General features: G+C 39.6%; 1 protein-coding gene across 7 annotated transcripts in view; it reads right to left on the bottom strand.

Annotated features, from left to right (window-relative positions):
* Positions 1-21,441, bottom strand: part of Pdss2 (decaprenyl diphosphate synthase subunit 2) — a 279,546-nt gene that overhangs the window by 82,916 nt on the left and 175,189 nt on the right. For all 7 annotated transcript variants that reach the window (XR_010048980.1, XM_063253957.1, XM_063253955.1 and 4 more), the window contains one exon: positions 6,769-6,843. Coding sequence is in view for 6 of the 7 variants with exons in the window: in XM_063253957.1 (XP_063110027.1) it covers positions 6,769-6,843 (75 nt within the window). In the remaining variant the exon portion in view is untranslated. The remainder of the gene's footprint in view (positions 1-6,768; positions 6,844-21,441) is intronic.

Here is a 21,441-nt window from a genome sequence, read left to right on the forward strand (position 1 = left end):
ATAGATCAGTTTTGGGCAATTAGTGTGGGATAATTAGATATTCACATCGCCCACCGTACACAAAAGTTTACTGAAAATGGGGCAGAGATATTAATGTAAATCTTATACTTTGAAGCTTCTTAACAAAATGAAGGAAAATCTTTGTGAACTTAGATTAGGCAACAAATTCTTAGGTATGATACCAAAAGTTGAATACATAAAAATCAAATTAATAAATTAGACTTCATCAAACTTAAGGAATTCTCTTAAAAAACACTGTGTAGATTAAGCAAAGTCCAGACTTGGAGAATATATTGCAAAACACATATCTGAGAAGGAACTTTATCCAGAATTTATTTATTTATTCAGAATTTAAAAAGTACTTTCAAACTCAATCATGTGACAGCAGATAACTCAGTTAAAATGGGCACAAATGTTTGAACAGACACCTAGCAAAGAAGATATATCAATGGCAAATGAACATACGAAAAGATAGATGCTCAATGTTCTTACATACTGGGAAAATACAAAATAAACCACATATTAGAATAGCTAAAATATAAAAAATGGATCATATTAAGTTGTAGTAAGAATGTGGAACAACCAGGACTCATTTGTCATTGATAGAAATGTAAAATGGTGCCGGGGTGGTGGCTCACGCCTATAATCCCAGCACTTGGGAGGCTGAGGCAGGAGGGTTGTTGCGAGTTCGAGACCAGCCTGGGCTACAAAGTGAGCTCAAGGCCAGCCTGAACTGCATAGGAAGACCCTGTCTCAAAAAGACAAAATAAACAAAAACAAAAAAAGAAAAGAAGAAAAAAAAAAAAGAAATGTAAAATGGTTTAGCCTGTTGGAAAGTGGTTTAGCAGTTTCTTAAAATGGTAAGCATATACCTATCACATGACGCAGAAAGCCTGTTAGGTACCTAATCAAAGAAATAAAAACTTGTGACCCCTCTAGGTGTTTATCGGAAAAGAGTGAAAGTATTCTATTCCCATATGAATGTTCACAGTAACTTTTTTTTTTTAGTTTTTAGGGTTTTTTGAGACAGGTTTTCATTCTGCAGCTCAGGCTGGCTTTGAACTCACAGTGATCCTCCTGCCTCAGCCTTTCAAGTGCTGGGTGACAGAGTGCGCCCAGGCGTTGTGGTGCCTTTTTGGATTCCTTTTTCTCTTCTCACTTTTCCCAACAGGCAAATGTCACCTTGCTCACGTTTTTATTATATTTTAGGTGGTCAAAGAGGGTTCTGCGGGGAGGACACAATCTGAAACTTGCTAATGGACTGAAGTTTTAAATTTTATTTGAAAGGTGTTTGATATCCAAGGAATGACAAATAAATTGACACGTTATCTTGCACCACAAAAACGTGACATTCCTCACAATTTACTGAACAATCCACTGACTAATACTGAAAATATAATCTGTGCTTTAAAAACACAGAATGGCTTTCTAATTTCAGCGACTGTTAAAAATAAACTATTTGCCAAGAAAATTGTCATTCTTCTAAAACTCTCTCACTCTCCTGGGTCACAGCCAACTCCAGGCTTGGTGGTGAGGATGATTTACATGTATATGTAATATAAATATGTACAATGTGTACATATGTACAATGTATACGCTAGGTACCATATATACATTGTACCATAATACAGGCACCGTAAATACTATCAAGTTATACACTGTAATTCAACCAAAAGGCAAAGAAAAAGAGTCGCCTTCCATGAAGTCTGGAGGAAAGCAGGCAGAAAGCAGTGGCCTTAGGCAGGCTGAGCCTCCTCCTCCCACGATGATGCGTTGGGAGGACGTATGACTGCTGCCTGCCAGGGAGCCTGCTCATGGTCAGTGCTCTGGGTATAATGGGGGCTCTTTGCCTGCCATGTCCTGACGTCCTGACATGGCAGAAGGAAGCACTTCTAGAAGGAAAGAGGTGTTTAGCATAAATCTCTTTATGCACAGAATCAGGTACCTTGGTCGCTTTTTGTTACTGCAACAAAGTACCCAAGGAAAATAATTTCAAGGAGGAAGAGTTTATTTTGGGTCACGGCTTCTGGGCTTTAATCCATGGCTTACCACTGTGGGGAACAGTATGGTGAAGCAATCCTGCTCCCCTCAGGCAGCTGGGAAGCAGAAAAAGTGAGACAGCCAGAGAGGAAGGGCCAGGGAAGGTACGCTCTTCAAAGGCACGCCCCTGGGGGGCCACTTCTTCAGGTGAGGTGCAAGGTCCTAAAGGCCCCACGTCTGAATAGTGTACACTAGAGACACGAGCTTTTTGGGGAACATTTTAGATCCAAACTATCGCACTGCAAACTATTCTCATCAGTTGGGAAAGCCAAGAATACTCTTCAAACTTAGGTCTCCAGATGATAGCTAAGGGCCAACTTTTTTATTTTTACAGTTTTGTGAAATTTTAAGAAATATGTAGAAATATCTAAAACTCAACTGAGTTATCTTCTGTTCTCAAAAAAAAAAATTTTTTTTTTTTGTCTTTTTCCTTTTTATAGGTACTGGGGATGGAAACCACGACTGCCTGTTTGCAAGGCAGGCGCTTATGCCACTGAGCTAAATCCCCAGCCCCTGTTCCCAAATTTTATTCCATTCCCCTGTAGTCTGGTCTTTCCATTTTTCTGTTTTTCTAAGTTTTTTTTTTTTTTTTTAAACTTCCAATTATTTATTTACTTATTTGTTACCAGGGATCGAACTCACAACCTCATGCTTGCCAAGCAGGCGCTTATGCTGTTGAGCTAAATCCCCAGCAAGGGCCAACATTTTAAGCAGGATTATTGTCCTTTTGCACGGGGATACACTGCAAATAATCATACGTTTTGATTCATGAATGTCATTTTCAGGAAGTTTTAAAGCAAACAGTATAAAACAGCAATATTATATACACTAAGATATAACAGCAATATTAGTTAAGCTAGTTAAAAGATGCAAACAGGCATCTAAGAATTGAAGAACGGTTCATTAAATTACAGTATAATACTGTGAAGAATTATTAAATAGTTATTAAAATTGTCTTTGAATACTTTCAATGGTGAAAAGATAAATTAAAATATTAAGTTATATATTTCAACTCAACTGAAAAAGAAATGCAGAATGAATCTAAAAAAGAGTACCCTAAAATATCAGGATTCATTCCTGAGGGACAGGTATATAAAATAATTTGTATTTGCTTTGATCTTTTCCTGCTTTTATTTTTTATTTAACGAACATATATTTGCATACAAATGGTTAGAAAATACGTTATAATAATTTAAAACTGTGTTAAAATATTTTAGATATTTTGGTCTGTGGATCGAGTCACCTTTGTTAAGATGAAATACAGGTATAAAATGTATTACACAGCACATGTAAGGCAGGGCTTAACTGAGGACCTCTTAGAATGGCAATATCCACTTGAAATGCCACTTGTCTACTGAATATGCTTCCGTTAGCCATCACAGGAAAAAGATGGAGGGAAGATTTTTCTTCTATAAACCCTAAAAAAGGCATAATGACTAATTTTTATTATAAAGAAGAGATGCAACATGAACTAGCAAGTGCAAACATTTCAATGGTCACAACAAAGAATGGATTTCTTAAATTAATTTGCTTGTTTTCATGATCACAATCCACCTACTCTGTGCAATATTAGTAATTTAACTCATTCGCATCTGCATGGGTTTAAGCAGAACTACGTAATCACAAATTTTTTTTGAGAAGGTGATTTCTAGTGTATCTTAGTTATAATTTCTCTCTCTCTCTCTCTCTCTAATCTCTTTTGTCTTTTTGAAACAGCGTCTTACTACGCAGTTCAGGCCGGCCTTGAATTCACTTTGTAGCTCTGGCTGGCCTTAAACTTGCAGTGATCCTCCTGCCTCAGCTTCCCAAGCATCGAGATTACAGCTGTGCACCGCAATACCCAGTTCTAGTTTGTTTCTTCAGCTTTGGTTTAATGCGTTCGCCTTTGTCACACAGACACCACTTCATAGAAAGCCAGGTCCCACTGCCTGCTCCCTATGACTGCATTAAGTTGCCATGTAGAAAAATTCAGACATTAATTGCATTCACTTGAGACGGGTGAAGTGGTTTGTAGCTTATTTTCAGTCACAAAGCTTTTGCGTATTGAAATGGCCCAGGGCTATGGACACTGTACAGCAGAGATCTACAGAGTCCACTTTCCTCCCTGCACCACCTCCACTGGGGCTGCGTCCCTGTCCTGCCGGAATGCGCAGACCTTGCAGCTGCTAAGCGTTGGGCAGAATGCGTGCTCGCTGCCTCTTGAGGGGTTCCTGGGCCACACTACAAAAAGCCACGTCAATGGCCCCTCCACTGGGGATGGCCTGGGAGGGCACGCGGTAACCTACACTGGCCTGGGCCACAGAGAGGCCGCAGGAAGCACGCTCGCTGCTGCGGTTCAACCATGCATGTCTGTTTCCACCGCTACGAAGAGTGACTCTAAATGGTTAGGTGTACTCAGAAACTTAATTGCTTAAGAGTGAAGTGCCTTAAAGGGCCATGTGCAGAGGAGGAGGGGGGAAAGAGGCCAGGGGAACAAAGCATTGCTACGGGTTACTTTGGGTAAAGTTTTATCAGCCAGTGAGAAAGTCCACAAACGGTGGCGGCTCAGTGGCTGTCCCAGAATGAGCAGCCCTTCTTCAGTCTTGTTTGCTTCGCCTTTTCTCTAATATAACGAAGCAACATCACATTGTACTACTGAAAGCATGGAACTTGGTATCCAAGACTTGGGTTCAGTCTTAACACGCAAACGTTCATTAACGAATTTCAGAAGCGATGCTTTTCCTAACCCTAACACTTACCCTAATTGTAACCCTAGCACTGGTCCTAACCCTACGTGGAAAGCATAGTATCCGTCATCTCTGAATTTCAGGCTTCTCCTCTATAAAATGGGGATACCAAAAAGGTCACCCTTTTATAGCCTACGTGACTGTGAACACAAAATGTTTAAGTAAACCGTAAAGTGCTATCGAAGCATGTATTACTGCTGCTGTTAGGGCTGCCTGCTCTGCAGAAAACACTTAACAAGTGCTCACAAAGCTACTAATGAACTGGTGAAGTTAAGGTAGACAATTTGTAAGACTGGATAAATTAAGACTGTAAACCAACAATAACACTTTCACCTATAACATTTACAGATATTTACCTGTAAAATACTGATATATGGAACTAAGCTGAACCACTTGAAAATATCCTGGGGGAAAACAATGCCTTACTTGCACAAACAGGTCGCCGTAATCCTCATACGGGAAGACCTCAGGAATGGCAGCTGGATGCTACTAAGTCAGGTTTAAAGTACAGAAAGAGTAGAATAAGGGTTAAGAACTGAAGTCTCCGCTAACAAATTGTATGATCTTGAGAAAATCATTTAATTTTTTCTAATTATTTTATTACTTTTCATATTTCTAAACAGGAATAGCAACAGTACCTCCTCTCAGGATTTCTATGAAGATTAAATGAAGAGGGGCTGGGGATTTAACTCAGCGGCATAAGCACCTGCCCTGCAAGCAGACAGTCGTGAGTTCGATCCCCGGTACCAGAAAAAAAAAAAAAAAAAAGATTAAATGAAGAAACAAATCCTTAACCACAAGGTTCGGTACTTAGCTATTATCAGCACCATCATACTATAGACAAGATGACTTTCTGTGAAAACAACTAGATCAGAAATTACCCGTTTTACAAGTTGAATTCACCGCTAAGTCTGTCTAGAGAAACATGCTTCTCTCTGAAAAACAGCAAAGCACGTCCACTGTGGTGCCACATCCGGGAGGTTCCCGCACACCAATGTGCTGCTTGGGCGAGGTCAGCTGTGCCCCTGGGAACTGTGGCTCCCAGAACCAAACGTGAGCAGATGTCCAAGGTGCAATTCTTCATATTCAACTAACCATCCTCTGAACCATCCAGATTCCCCAGGTTACACTTTTAAAATTTAACATTTTTAATCAAAATTGCTCGTGTCTTATATTTGCTTCTATTAAAATTTGTCTTTTTCTCTGATGGAAATGTTAATGCTTAGGCTGTGCACACATGCATATTTTTTCTAATTTGCACCGAGTGAAATCTTGTTAATACAGAACTTAGAATAATGAAGCCCTGAGAGAGGCATCTCTTGTAACAGTATATACCGTGGTAAATGATGGTGGTGCTCAGTGAAGCAATTACTTCCCATTTAATCTCCTATGGAAATGAAATAACTGCATTTAAAAGAAATAAAACCTAGCCTTTCTTGAGATGTCCTGCCAAATGAGTCAAAAACCTTAATTCTAGACCTATAAAATCAATCAAAATAATCCAACTGTGCAACTATACTATGTCTCATCACAGAAATTCTAATAAGGGGTAAATTCTGGATCGCGGCTATAGGAGACATTCTTCTCCACCCCCGCAGAGCCATGTTCTTGAGCTCACGGTCCACTCCTCAGGGCCCTGGGGGGTCCCTCCCCTGGGAAAGGCTGGGCCTAGCGGCCCAGCAGGTGCTGTCCTCCAGCTTGCCTGCCTCTCTGCCTCGTGAGCACGCTCACTGCCAGCCGGAAGCAGCCCGCTGTCTCCTGAGCTGCTGCAGACCGAACAGACTTAATCCAGCCAGAGGAGAAGAGGTTGTTTTAATTGGCTAAGTCTGCTGTGTACTAAGCGTATGGCCATAAATTTGTAGCCAAACACTAATCTTTAAAAAAAAAAAAAAATCATGTACAGTTTAAATACAAAACAAGAATGACATTTCTGCTCATCAATTCTAGTTTTGCCATGAGCTATTTCAACCTAAGATTTGACAGAGAATCCAAAATCCTGTACCTTGGCTGAAGTCGAATTTTCATGGTATACGCCTTGTACCAAGTCCATAAGAGCACTTGCTAGAAGTTCTACGACCTAAAAAAACAAGAAAAAAATTATCCCCATTTTTTTCTCACAATGCTTCAGAAGGCAGGATCTGTGCTTAACAACAACAACCAAAAGAGTTCTATGTGCAAAGATCCTGGCAAATGGCATTGCCCACCTGGATATTAAAGCTGTGATCCAATTTTTCTCAGTCATAACTCAAGCCAGAATATCTTATAAGCATAGCATTTAACTAATACACATGAAAATCCAGTAATAACCATTTTGAATATGTTTAAATTTCAGCTACTGAATGAAATCTTAATTTATTTGCTGCATGTTTATTTCTGTCAGGTGGGTACTTTTTCAGGATTCTCATTCTGGGAGCCATTACGAGGCTAATCTACATACTTAATGCAGAAGAGAAAGCAACAGCAAGAGAATGGGTAATCTTTCAGACGTGCTCATTTTGTTGTCCTTAACATGCACGGTGGGTATATTTGATGTAGGACCCTGGGGTCAAATGTACCATACACTGAAAATTTTTACAGAACTGCAATACTGAGATCATAGTCACAAACCTGTATTATTTTCAAGGCTCAGACTATTTAAAAAAGAAAATCAAGCAAAATCAAAAGCTTTGAACGTGTTCCAGAACGTAAAACAAGCAGAAAACAGTAAATGGTCTCTCTGGAACTAACGCACAATTTACAGTTGTTTGCATAAAGTGTCTTAATCCAAGAAGATAAAATAGTGCTATTAATGATAATGTTCCAGGCAGCATTTCAAACAAGGATCCCTCAAGGCAAGCCATTCGCTTCTTACACAGCCTTAATATCTGGTATATTGAACTTCCTACATTATGCAGTCTTGTATCTGATTTCTACTCTGCTTCCTAAAATTTAGCTTAGTCCTGATTAAATTAAAGGATTTTGTTTCAGCTTTTATCATTCGTGTAACTGAAGACATTATTAAGCCAAATGATACAGACCCAAACAACAAGATACTTTAATCTTAGGTAGCTGTTATTTAATAAACATTTTCCTAGAGGCAAATTATATTAATTGGTAGAAACACTTGCTTTAAAGTTTAACACATAAGCATTTATCTCCGATTTTCTATTTACATTCATACTGTGTAACATACACACGGCTGCTGATATGGAAATTTTTGCTGATTAAAGGTATGCTTTTTTTCTACCTCTGTAGATGGGTTAATTTGTAAGATCTAGTGCAACCTTTTTTTTTTTTTTTTAATCACATTGTCCTCTAGGTAACTAAATACTTAAGAAATATTGTAGCAATATGAGCTGCAGAGGAACCAGAAGGACAATGACCCTACAGTGTTACCAGATGTGTTGAGTTATTTAAGTGGGGAAGAGAGAAAAATGAATGGATTTTTTTCCCCTGAAGGTATCAGATAAGCCCTATTCCCAAATCCAGGAGGATTGAGTATCACCAACAGGGTCTATGAGAGACTGTAACTAAATGCCCCGCATTGGATTGGATTACGGTTTATATGAGCAACATCCCAAGATCCCCTGATGGCTGGACACATAATACAGATCAATCACTCACTAAGAAAAGTTATGGTTTTGAAACAGTTTGAGCTCTGAGAGTAGTATCAGTAGAGTGAGGAGGGATTTACAAAGAGCAAGTCCAATGTGAGATGTCAAATGATGGCATGAACCTTTACGCGCAGATCGGACTCTGGATAACCAGAGTGTTCCTTTCTTCCCTGAAATTCCAGACCAGGTAGAAGCAACAAAACCATTTTGTTCTCTGACTCTTTTTCTCTTAATACCATTAGCAAACATCGGCAGGCCTGACCTACAAGTTCATAATTTTTTTAGTGGGGGGGGGGCGGATACGGGGATCGAATTCGCAACCTTGCGCTTGCCAGGCAAGTGCTTGCACCACTGAGCTAAATCCCTGGCCTTAGAAGTCCACATTTTATAAATGACCCATGCTTACAAGTGACCATACTTTCCATACACCTCCACAGCCAAGCAACCATTAACATAAAGATTTGGACTTCTCTGGGTAACAAACTGAAAAGGGAGGTTAGGAAAAACAGAAATAACCTAGGAGAGCTGCACAAGAAATTCCTCCCACTACCAGAAACGTTTATTAATTTTAAAAATTGTACCAAGGAAAGATGTGTTCAAGTATATCCCTTTAAAATTGCAAGTTCTTAGAAAGAACACAGGGCTCTCCGCCACTCACAATCATACTCTAGTAAGACTGTTTAATGAGCTTTTTTGAATTACTTTAGCATCAAAGACAGTCACCTGTTTAGTTACCTGTTGTATTTAAAAATAAGAAAGCTCTTACTTAATAACATTTCTCCCACTTTGATTCTTGAAGAGTGACTTGTTCAAGCTACCAAGTGCTGGGAAGGGTAATGGCAGCCAAAGGAGAATCTAGAGACTCTTGGCGTACTGGACCAGAACAACCACAGGAGGATTTAAGGACTTCCATTCTGCAGGCCCAGGGGAAGCAAACGCTTTCTACCAGATAGGAAACAGGACAAGAGCCCCAGGGTCAGCCACCCTGGAAGCCCAGCAGATGGGAACTGCTAGGAAAGAATCCCAGGGCCCAGTTTTAGGGCCTGCTACTAATTTTTGTTGAGAGACTTGGCGAAAATCAACTCTGACCTACGGTTTTTCTCAACTATAAAGTAAGAAGAGTTGTAAAAGACGATTCCTTAAGTTCACTTCTAGTTCTAAAGTTCTAATCTATTAGAAACGCAATCTTACTATTTATAATTAGGTATGTAACCTTGAAAATGGGTTTCTTGTAAACCTGGATGAAAAATTTTGCTCACCGTGTTTTTATTTGCCATCTTCACGTGGACCTTTCCCTCCTTCTGAAATCTACTAATTACTTTGTGGAATTTTCTGTACCTGATCCATCTTCATTCTAGTACTTACTGTGACGGGTAGACTGGTAAAGGAATTCCCATTGAGTCAGTTTAGGGCAACATTAGTGAGCTGTGATCCTTGAAGGGCTCTCGTGGTTAGAAGATACATACTGAATTCAGAATGTTAGGCTTAACGGCCAAGTATTATCAAACAAATAATGGCGCTAGTTTGGCCATTTTCATCTCTAATTAGGAAACATATAGAGCATTTAAAATTTTTAAATTTTTACTAATACATGCTTACAGTATATAATGACTATACTCATTAAGGGGAATTGATACATATACATAATACATCTTTTTTCCTCTTACTCTCTAACTTTTATTTTAAAAAAGATTTTTTGCAAGCATCAGATTCATTTTATAAATCCTTATAAAATTAATTATCATAAACACAGATGAACAGCTAGACTAACATGCCAAAAATCACATAAAACACATAAAACGATCACAGTAAATCAAAATACACTTTTAGATACATTGGCCATGCGGGATTACAGTAACTTTTCCCTCTTTGTTTTTCTTATTGTCTTTTATTTTGCATTTTATTTAGTAAATATAGAGAGCATTTAGAAGACAATCTGAAACATAATAAGTCTCAGTTGGTATTATTCTTTTACACTTCTAGATTATTACTCTAGATTCAGTAAAAGTCTTAAGTGGATAAAGGTCATAACATGGACACCAAGATTACAGTGTCTTTAAAATTGTGTGCCCACAGCACCTGCATGGCAAGTGCAAGGTCATGAGTTTGATTCCTGCTACAAAAATAAAAATTGAGTACCCAAATATTTTGCAAGAAAACAAGCTTTAGTTTAGCAATAAGCACATGAAAGACTATTTTAAGCACAATTAGAGATTTCCGAAACATTGAATTCCTGTATCCTGAAACATAATGTCCAATTATATGACTGTTCACATCAATTTTTGTAAAGTTTACTTTGGCTGCCTTTAAGAGCAATTAAACAGGAACAAAACTTGTGCATTTCTGGCAATCGTCACAGTAGCAGCACTGCGTATTTCCATATGCAAATACAAAAATGCTTTCTTCAATTTGTGTCATGGTTAAATTGCACTCTAAGGCAGCGTCGGACACTATCTCTCAATCTAAAAGTAACATCCTCAGAATCCAGAGAACTGCACAGGGCAAGCCTACACTGTTTTGCGGTGTTAGCTGTGAGCTGGCTCTTCCTGCCACCTTCTTTTGGGGGGGGTGTCGGTGTACGGGGAGGAGGCTGCAGCTCAGGGAAGTACACAGACAGTGCACTCCACTGCTGCTCTCATGGCCCTCTCACTGAAGGGCAGGAGCAGGCAGGACCCAGTGCACCCCAACCTTAGCACGCTTACAGTGCTGCTATACTTGACCTTTGCAGTGAGTTTCTGAACTGGTTCACTTAAAGGACAAACTTTAGCAATTTTAAAGGAATATACAAGTACTTCCGTTTTGTACCTTTTGGCAAGAGTAATTATAATTCAGCGATTTTCTTTTTGTTGTTGAAAAACTATGATGACTACTCACATAAAAGTATTGTGATGACTCATCCCTGGGCTATACTAAGTTACATTCATAAAAAACCAGTCGGGAGCCATAGCTCAGTTAACAGTGTGCCTGCTTAATAGGCAAGAGGCCCTGATTTCGATCCCCAGCACTGCAAACAAAACAAAACAAACAAACAAAAAAATAGAAATTCAGAGAGGTAGGCAGTGGTTAGAGAAGAACAACGACCAAAAATAACCTCCTGCTGCAATATAAAGACATTTGTAACAGATTCTCCCCCCTTTTTTTGGTACTGGGGATTGAACCTCGAGTTTACCCCAAAAGCTCTTGAACCACTGAGCTAAATCTCCAGCCCCTTATAACATATTCCCAAGGAAAAAAGCTGATTACAAAACAAAATAGTATAAGAGATATTTTTAAAACAAAAGTGAGATAGTTATGCTTTTTTTAGATCCTGAGAAAAAAGGCTGAAAGAAACTAGTATGCCAGTAGTGATGATACGCACGTGACAGCGTCTGGATTATTTCTAATTAAATCATTTTTCTTCAACCTTTCTCCGCTAGCCGCTTTCTTCTTATTGGGACAAAGTGCGTGGCATCTTCAGCAGAGCGGGGCTTACCTTGGCTGTGCTTTTAGCCCACTGCCGGCCGGCTTGAAACATCACAGCAGAAGTGTGACAAGTGCTCCCTGGATGGTGGCTGGGAGGCAGGGCCACAGCGCCAGGTGGAAGGGCCGGGCCAGTGACCACCCCAGGGTCAGCTTCCATGACCCTCGCAGCTACACAAGATGGGTGTGTGAATAATCCCTAGCTGGCTCCCAAGCCACTCAAGTTGCCAAGGAGCTTTAACTATCTCACTTTCTGAATTGCTTAAATTCACCACAGCTAGATTTATAACTGCTTAAGTATACTGTGCCAGGTATTACCTTTTCTCTTTTTTATTGTATTGTTTTTACAATGAGATAAAACAATAAATCTGTTTCCCTGGAGGATGAGGAGGAGCACTGACTGGTTTTAATCTCCAAGAGGCTTCCAGCTAAGCTACACCCACAATTGACTTTAAAAAATAGCTCAGTCAATCATCTGTGGACTAGCAAAAGTGAGACTGTAAGTATGGTGGTGAGCATTCTGCGTAAACGAGCTGTGCCTTTCTCAATAAATGTGATTCAGGAGTCCTGTTAGCATCTGACAGATGGACTCAATTCAACAGTGCTGTAGATGTTTAAGATCCTAGACCATTTTGGTTTCAACAAAAGAGTTCCTATCCTAAATTAAAAGTAAAATACAACTAGATCTTCAGAAAAAAAATCATAACTACTGTATAAACTAATGTGGCTCAATTAAAGCTCGGTTCAGTAGGAGTTGATTCAATAAGGTGGTATGGTTGAATTTTAATTCACTTTTGAAAGATTGCTGAGTGACAGCAGTCGTTTGCTATATAAATTTTTGGAAAACTGTTACAGATCGATAATTTTCTCTTGAAAATTTGCCCTCAAAGGTTATTTTAATGACAGTTTTTACTACAATAATGAATAGTAAAACAACACGTGATCATGCTATTTACGAGAAGGAACACAGGCCCATCCGTCTCTCCCGCGAGCCAGGGAAAGCCGCGAGTTTGCATGTGCGCATCTGCACTGCTGATGGCATTAATTACACACTAATTTATTGCCCTCCTTTCTCCACCCCCAGGAAGAGACGGTGAGGTAGGGTAGCAAAGGTTAGAATACTCAGAGAGCAGTAAATGTTCACATACATAACAGATTAATTTAGTATAAATACGTTCACTTCAGAGACCTTTGGCATTTGAAGGAATACTGTCAGGATTTCTTTTTAATCCTCAAGAAACATGTTATAGGGGAAATATCTTCTAGAACTTCAGTTAGCTCCTCCTTGCACAAGTGAAGCACAGGATACCTGGGCAGCGCACGCAGCGATGGACAGATGTGCACCACCAAGGGACAGCGCCAGGAGGTGGGCAAGCAATGTCTAACATTTGTAAGCACTTCATCACTTTCAAAGTGGGTTTCAGCAAACCGTCTCTGGGCAGGTAGGTTAGTCCCCAGGACTCAGCCAGAGCTTCCGGCTGGCAGCCTCAGCGGAGCCGTGACCGCCGAGGAACACGAGAACAGCAGTGGTGGCCAAATCAGGGGGAAATCGGCTCTGCCACCACATGGGCACAGGCTGCCCAGATGAGCCCTGCTCTGCATGCTGAGTAATATAAATGAGGGCTTTGGTAAAGCCATGGCTGAAGTCTTGGGAAAGAAGAGCTCTCTCCTCCTTCCTAGCAGACAGGAGCTGGGTTTAATGAAGACAGTGATGACAGGGCTGTAGCAATCAACACACCACTAGTGCACAGCAGTTCTGCAGGACGCTGCTCGTCGGCTGTTTGAAGGCAGCCTTTTCAGCACTGCCAAATGTGGAAGGCCTCGCGCATTTGTGGGAGGGAATGGCAATCTGTTCTAGGGAGCTGGAAGTTCTTTTTGGCTAAGCGGGGACAGCAGAGATAGAAATGACACTATCACTAGGACAGGTGCAGCAAAAACTAAGCAAATTGATAATCTTAATTTTTAATTTAGAACAGCTGATACACGCGCTTATCCGCTAACTACTGGTAACATTTATCAAAAAGGTTTCAGGAAAATTCAGTGAATTAAACAAAAGTATTAAATTGCAACTGATACAACTTCAAAAGGAACAGGCACGTAAGTTCAGTAAAATGGCTTGAATAGAAAGTGCTGAGATTTAATTTTAGGTTGCTTAATGCATTCATTCCGTAAACACCTACCAATAGCCTCCAATGTGCGTGGCACTGCTCATTAGGCTGGCGTTACACCAAACAAGGGCTCTCAATGATAATTTCTTTAACCAATGACTACATATAAAGATGTAGGTGGTTAAAACTCTACACCACGGGGCTGGGTGCAGGGGGGCATGGTTGCAATCTCAACTATTTGGTAAGTTGGGGATTGCAAGTTTGAGGCCAGCCTGGGCAATTTAGTGCCCATTAAATTAAAATTAGAAGTTTTTTTAAAATAAGGACTGGGGTGACAGTTTGGTGGCTAAACACTCCTACGTGTCTGCATCACAAAAGCAAACAAACAGCAACAGAACAAAAAGAATCCCAAACCATTATAAGACCTTGTCTAAATAAATTCTAATAAACAAGTTTATCACATTTTACATTTGTACAGCTTATTTTTATTATACTAGTTGTTCTTTTCAAAGGACACATTTATTGTTTGGATGAAGGACCTTGTAAAGATAGAAAGACATTAATGTGTCTTTTCTCACTTAGGAGGTTGACATCATGAGTTGCACGACCCCAGGCCAGCTCCATCACCTTCTTGGGCCTCATGGGTTTTATCAATAATAAGCTCTATGATCAGAAATGGCTCAGTGTTCAGCTATATACACTGGTTTTTGGTCCCGGGCATCAAACTCAGGACCTAGCACTTGCCAAGCAGGCACTTAAGCCACTGAGCTAAATCCCCGGCCCTATACACACTTTTTATTCATAATGATTTTAAGATGCAGTAAACTAGCCAAAAATAGGGATTTATTTTAGTAACAATTAAAAAGTAATCCAAAAAATTGGGTTATTCTTTGAATGAAGATACATTATTTTTGGCCTATTATTTGCCATTACCAATTATTTATTAATGTAAACAATAATTAGGTTCCTGAAAAGGGGGCAGATAATTTAAAATGCTTTAGTCAAGAGGAAGATACGACTTTTACTAGGCTTCACAAGACAATGGCCATGTGACGTATTCTGCATTACTACAGACATTGTCAAAGCCATTCTGATATTGTTATATAGCACTTAGCCGATTTGTTTTCTGCCTTCTCTACTGTGAGAATTCCTGAATAGTATAAAGTTTGTTATATTTGGTATATCACACTGTCAGTATGTTGTAACTTAGTGGCAATGTTACAAGTTGTTCTAAGTAATTTTTGGCAGAATTACCATTTTTCCCCCTCTCCCCCCATCCCCTCTCTTCTCAGTTCTGCGGACCCAATCCATGGTCTCATGAGTGCTAGGCAAGTTCTTCACCACTGAACTAGACACCAGGTCCCCAGTTTTAAATAAAGCATGGGCGGTAGCCTCCAGTTTGCTTTCCAGTCTTCTTCACCTGGAGTCCTCTCAGTGATGTCAATGGAAAGGCTGCTGTTGGCTACAACATTGCCTCGGAGAAGGGGCTTGTAAAAGTGTGAAGTTGCAAACCACATTAAGTTTAATTATTTCTATACAATTAAAACTTTCATCAAATGCTTAATTATACCTCTATGTTCTTTTGCATTCCAATTTTAGAAAGCACTGATAGTGATTTCACCCTCACCAATGAACAAGTGATCTGCAATCTGAAATATTATCCTAAATTAAGCAAATATGTCATGGACAGCTCAGATTTTGATTAGTCATATAAGTTGCATGTAGGTTCTCTACCTTTTGCACAGGCAGTTTAAACATAGCTATTCTGAAATTGTTTTTTTTTGGTTTTGCTTTTGTTTTTTGGTACTGGGAAACCAACTCAAGGTTCACGCTTGCCAGGCAGGCGCTGTACTGCAGAGCTGTATCCCTAGCTGAATATACAGTATTTTAAAAGGTGCATGATGGTTACGTGCAAATGTGATCAGCTTGGAGCTTGGAGCTGGGTGCGTCTGGGTGGGCTCTGGAGACTTAACACTGGCGTCTCTAGGGCTCTTCCTCCGGCCTTGCTTTTTGGCTGCCATGAATGAAGCAGGTTGCTCTGCCAAGCCTTTCTGCCATATGTATCTGCTTTGGAGCCAGCTGACCATGGCCTGGACCTTTGGAATTCTCAGCCAAACAGACCAGTCCTCTCTTAGGCTGTGTTGGATGTTTGGGCCTATCAACCAAAAGCTACCACAGGTTGTTAATTTCTTTATCACTGTATCACTAAAACATGTAAATTAACTGACAGTAAACAGGCAAGATAAAAATGGAGTCACTCTTGGGTACTTTGGGATATATTCTGTTACACGCATTTCAAACTTGTAGGTTTAAATTATTAAAGTTTACTCTTTTTAAAAATGAGATCTTTCTGTCTGCCTGTCTGTCTGTCTATCTGTCTGTCTTTTTGAGACAGGGTCTTGCTATGCTGTTCAGACTATCTCAAACTTGTAAAGATCCTACTGTCTCAGCCTCCTGAGCATTAGGATTATGGGCAGGTACCAACATGGCGGGCTAATGCTGATTCTTAGTTTTGATCCAGTACAGTCATGGAAATAAATGGGCTTCAGAAACATTTATCCAAAGGGCTAAAAATTTCAATAATTATCTAGAATTCAAGAATACGTCTTGCAAGTTCCAGGACTCATGTACCTTTTGGGTAGCAAGGTTCACTTTTCAGTTCAATCAATTCCTCTTCAAGTTGAGCTACACAAAAGGCAGATGCTTGCAACTCAGATACCCCAAGGGTTGTACTCTAGACAGGCACAGAAATAAAAGCATGATTCATGTGCACCACACTCCATGCATCCTGACTAAAACTGTAACTGTATTTCTTCCAAATACCTTTGCAGCTCTTTGAAATCTATGATTCAACAGAATTCTAAAAGTAACTGACCCTCCTGGTACTGTGTTGTAGAAAATCAGGTAATCCTTTGTCCCACTTTTGAAAAAAAACAAAGTAGTAGAAATTTTTGACTGGATGTATTATAACCTTGGATCAAATAAGGGATACCCCTGGGCCATAAATTCTTCAAAGTATGCAGAAGTATAATCAGCTTATTCTGTATGCGTATGTGTTGAGAATTAAACCCAGGGCCCTGTATTTGCTAAGCACGTCTACCACTGAACAACTCCTCTAGCCCTGCAATTGGTTTTTAAGCTGGTATTTGTGCTGCACAAGGCACACAAAATTTATTGAGTCACAAATACCATTTTAATATACGGATTAGTGGTCCAAAGCTCAACTATTTCACAATAAGTCTGAACAATCATCATTGGTAACCTAATCACTATTCCAGAAACTTATATTTGCATATTACCATATGGTTTTCAAAGTATTTGAGCAGATGAAATCATGTAAGTATCTAAACACAAATCTGTTAGGAAGGCAGTGAATTCACTAATCTGAAGTTGCTTTTGATTGCTGAAATAGGCACATAAATCTTCGTATCTCTGATATGTGTAAAAGATTTTTAGACTCTCTATTGTTGATTTGAGTACTTTGTTTTTCTTCAAATATCATGCCATGATCTGATTCTATGCTGCAGTTTTAGACTCTACGACACTCAGAATTGTAAAATATAGAACTGGGAAGAATCTAGGAGATTAACATGATGTCGCTTTGATTTTACAGTCAAGGAAACTAAAAACATCAAGTTGCTCTTGCACATTAGTTACTTTTCTAAAATGTTTTATGCAGCCCCTGCTGAGGTTTATATTAAAATATTTACTCCAATGTTTAGAAACTAATATTTAAGATAGTATGTAAGTTTCGGGACTGCTAACTGCAAAAGTGTTAGCAACAGTATATCGTAGTCCTTTGTTGATTTATTAGTTTTCTGCTTTAGTTAAGCAAAAGAATTGTGAAGCCAAGTTGCCTGACACTAATAAGCTCATAAGCAGTGTTACCTGGAGGAAATTACCCTTTGCCAGTCCTCAGGAAATATTGAATGAGTAAATACACAAAGTAGCTTAAAATAGCTCTTACCGTAAAACAAACATTTGAAAATATGTCATTATTTTAAAAATGTTTGGCAGTAATTTCAGGAAAGATTACACTTTCTATGCTACGAAATTTCCTATTTAGATTTCATTTTAAAATTGGGGTACCGAGACATGAGCCTGGTGAAAAAGATTCATGAATGATTGAACTTGGAATCTTGAGAGGTAAAATGAGGGGTTCAGTGTTCAATGGCTAATTAAGAGAAAGAAAGAGGCCAGGGGGAGACACTTCAGGGTTCTTTCTACTTCTCTTTGTAGTATTGTGTATCATCTCTGGACTATAAAAATGCTAAGTGCTATATAGCATGACATTATGAAAACAGAAGTCATCAGCAAGAGTGTAGCTTAAACTGCTACTGGTAATGTAACAGTTAATCTGATACCCTAAACAGGGAAGCTGACCTTTAAAAATCAAACTGGACACAAAACATTTGGTCTGTTCCGATTTCTGGTTCAGTTACTATGCAGGGTGAAAATGGTCCCAGAACAAAGGCAATTAAGCAACATCAAAGAGGACAAGTAGTTTGATGCACTTCCCAAAATGCTTAAAAAGAAATTTACTTGACACAGCCATATTTCCCAAAAAAATCCACTTTAATGTTTTCAATTTACAATATCAGAAATGACCTCAGGGTCGGGCATTTGTCAGCTAATGACCTGTTGGGCTAATGGCCCTCAGCTTCGCCTTGGGCACACAAGTCCTCCAGTCGGTCATTAGCTGTCAGAAAAGGGTTCTCCCCATAACCACTGCTAAATAAATAAAATCTGCTCTCGGGCTTGGGTCCTGTAGAGCCACTTTGGCTTGGAGTGTATTTTTTCCTTGGCTGTTCACACCTCTAAAGAGTGAAGAGGATGGAAATGCTGAGACCAAAACCCTATCAACAAAAATGAGCTACATGTGGCTATTCATGAAAAGTTGTCTCATGGATCTTTTAGAATACTCCTAAAGCTTCTTTTGTGCACAGGTTAGAATTCACTATGAGTTTATTACTGTAGGCATTGTAGTTTATTACAATGCATTACACATGCGTGTACTTTGGAATTTCATCTGTAAGTCAGGTTTTGCTTTTTGAGACAGGGTCTCACCATGCAGTTCAGGCTGGCCTTGGGTTCACTTTGTAGCTTAGGCTGGTCTTGAACTTGCAATGATCCTCCAGCCTCAGCCTTCCAAGTGCTGGGATTACAGGCGTGTGCCAGCACGCCCGGCTGTAAATCGGGTTTTTTTGGAGTTTGTTCCACATTTTCCCAATAAAGCAAGGTCAAAAATGGTAGCAATGAAGCAAGATCTTAAAAAACGTTGCCCACAATAGCTTGGTGAGGTGAGGCCTGGGGCTTTAGCTTAGCAGTATAAGCATCTGCCTGGTCATGAGTTTGATCCCTGGCACACAAACACACAAAAAGAGACATCAATAGCTTGGTGAGTTCATGTTAGAAATACTGTGTATTTTTGTTGAAAGGATGACAGTAACACAGTCTTTCTTAGGCCTACTCCACTTCGTGTTTTGTTTTGTTTTGTTTTTGTACTGGGATTCAAACTCAGGGCCTTGTGCTTACCAGGCAGATGCTGTGCCACTGAGCCACATTCCGGTCCTGACCCTCTCCACTGTACATAATTTTCCTGTTTCTTAACACAAGAGTATACTAAGCATTACTCTGATGATTTTTTTTTTTTTTTTGGTCTTTTTTCGGTACTAGGGATTGAACTCTTGACTGCCTGCTTGCAAGGCAGGCGCTTATGCCGCTAAACTAAATCCCTAGCCCCTACTCTGATGATTTCTGACCCCCACTAAATGTTCTTGGCTTGAGAGAAGGCAAAACTGTGCACAGTGATTTGTTTGAAATAATAAGAGGACCCAGAATGAAACATCGGAGGGTTGAAGAGTGCGCAGATGTGTAGGGAGGCAAAGTGAGTGGGTCATGAAGAGCAGGAGGCGGCGGGCGCCAAGCCCACCCAGGTGTGGGGCAGCTCAGGTCCCACCCTGAAGAAGCAGAGGAAGGAGTCAGCTGGCGCCTAGTACGGCTCCCGAATCAGGAAGTCCCTGGTGTTCAAGGACACCAGAAAGGCGAGAGGAAAGAGTTTTACTCACAAACAGGAGCCCTGTCCATGTGCACCCAATCCCAGTTTTAGACAAACAGCATGGATGTCCACGAAAATGGAGGGGAAAGCTGCCTTAATTACATTTATTTCTGCAGAAGTAATGGGATTTACAAAAAATAGAGGTTGCTAAATTTCTTTAACCAGTGTGGCCAAGAATTATGTGAGATTTAACTCTACTTATATAAGAAGATGTGATTTTGTATAATACAGAGATTTTATAAATATTTAATTTTTGTGGTGCTGGATAGTGAACCTAGCGCTTTCATACGGACCTACATTCCCAGACCCTTTAAAATTAAAAAAAAATTTTTTGAGATAGTCTTCTTATGTCATTAAGTTGCTGGGCCCACACTTGGGAGTTCTCCTGCCTCAGCCTCCCAGAGTGCTGTGGATTACAGGTATATGCCATCAAGCCTGGCTGGTTTGTTTTTAAGGGAATTGCTGAATGCAAGACATGCAGAAGTAAATGCAAATTTCTCTTGCTCTTCTTTGTTATATTTATTTTTTATTTATACAGACACCCAGATACTGTCCATTTTGAACAGTGAAGCATTTTCCCTTCTGATGCCAAAGAGATACTATATTGTTTCTATTGTTTTTTAGCATCATAATAGGCAAAGTTTGAGGTTTTCCTGAGACAATAAAGACATAATACTTGTCTATTTCCAGTATACTTTGTACACACTAAATCATTTATCACTCATAATTACTTTAAAGATCAGGGAAACAGACTCAGTCATATAGTCTGTTTATATGTGACATATTGGTAAATGATAAGAAACTAGAGATACTAGCTTTTTGGAGCATTTGAAAATATTAATTTTATATTGGCATTCTGGTCTTTTGTATGGAGAAAGTAACTTTTATTGTTATGACACCCCACTTCTGGACCTATTTACCTACTCATGAAAATCTCACTTTAATGGGTTATATGTAAAGCACATTAATCTTGGGCATCAAACTAAAGAGATTAAAAGAGCAGTGTTGGATCTATGGCAGGCATACTATTTGTTACTCTCTTAAGATAAAAGATGTATGAGTTCTTTTCTAACCAAAACTTTAGCATTCAGGTTTAACTGCAGTGTTAGTGCTTTGTGATATGTTGGCTTTGGGGTGCAGTTTGGTCATTCATCTCTAAAATTCGTTAATTCCTGCAAGTAAAATAGTGCTAGAAAAACTATGAACACGCTGTCATAATGCAATTGACTAAGACAGAGTCCTACTATGTAGTCCAGGCTTGGCCTCAATCATAAACGATCTTTTTGCCTCAACCTCTGAGTGCCAGGATTACAGGTGTGGGACACTATTTTAGGCTTAGAGTAGCTAACTGTCTGTCTGTCTGTCTGTCTGTCTGTCTATCTATCTACCTATCTATGTATCTGTGTACTATCCCTGGTTGGTCCCCAACTAGCCCCGGTTGGTCTTGAACTCATGGT

This window comes from Cavia porcellus, unplaced genomic scaffold, assembly GCF_034190915.1.
Source record: "Cavia porcellus strain 051 isolate PalLab524CR breed Dunkin Hartley unplaced genomic scaffold, mCavPor4.1 scaffold_7, whole genome shotgun sequence".
In the NCBI taxonomy this organism is placed as follows: domain Eukaryota; kingdom Metazoa; phylum Chordata; class Mammalia; order Rodentia; family Caviidae; genus Cavia; species Cavia porcellus.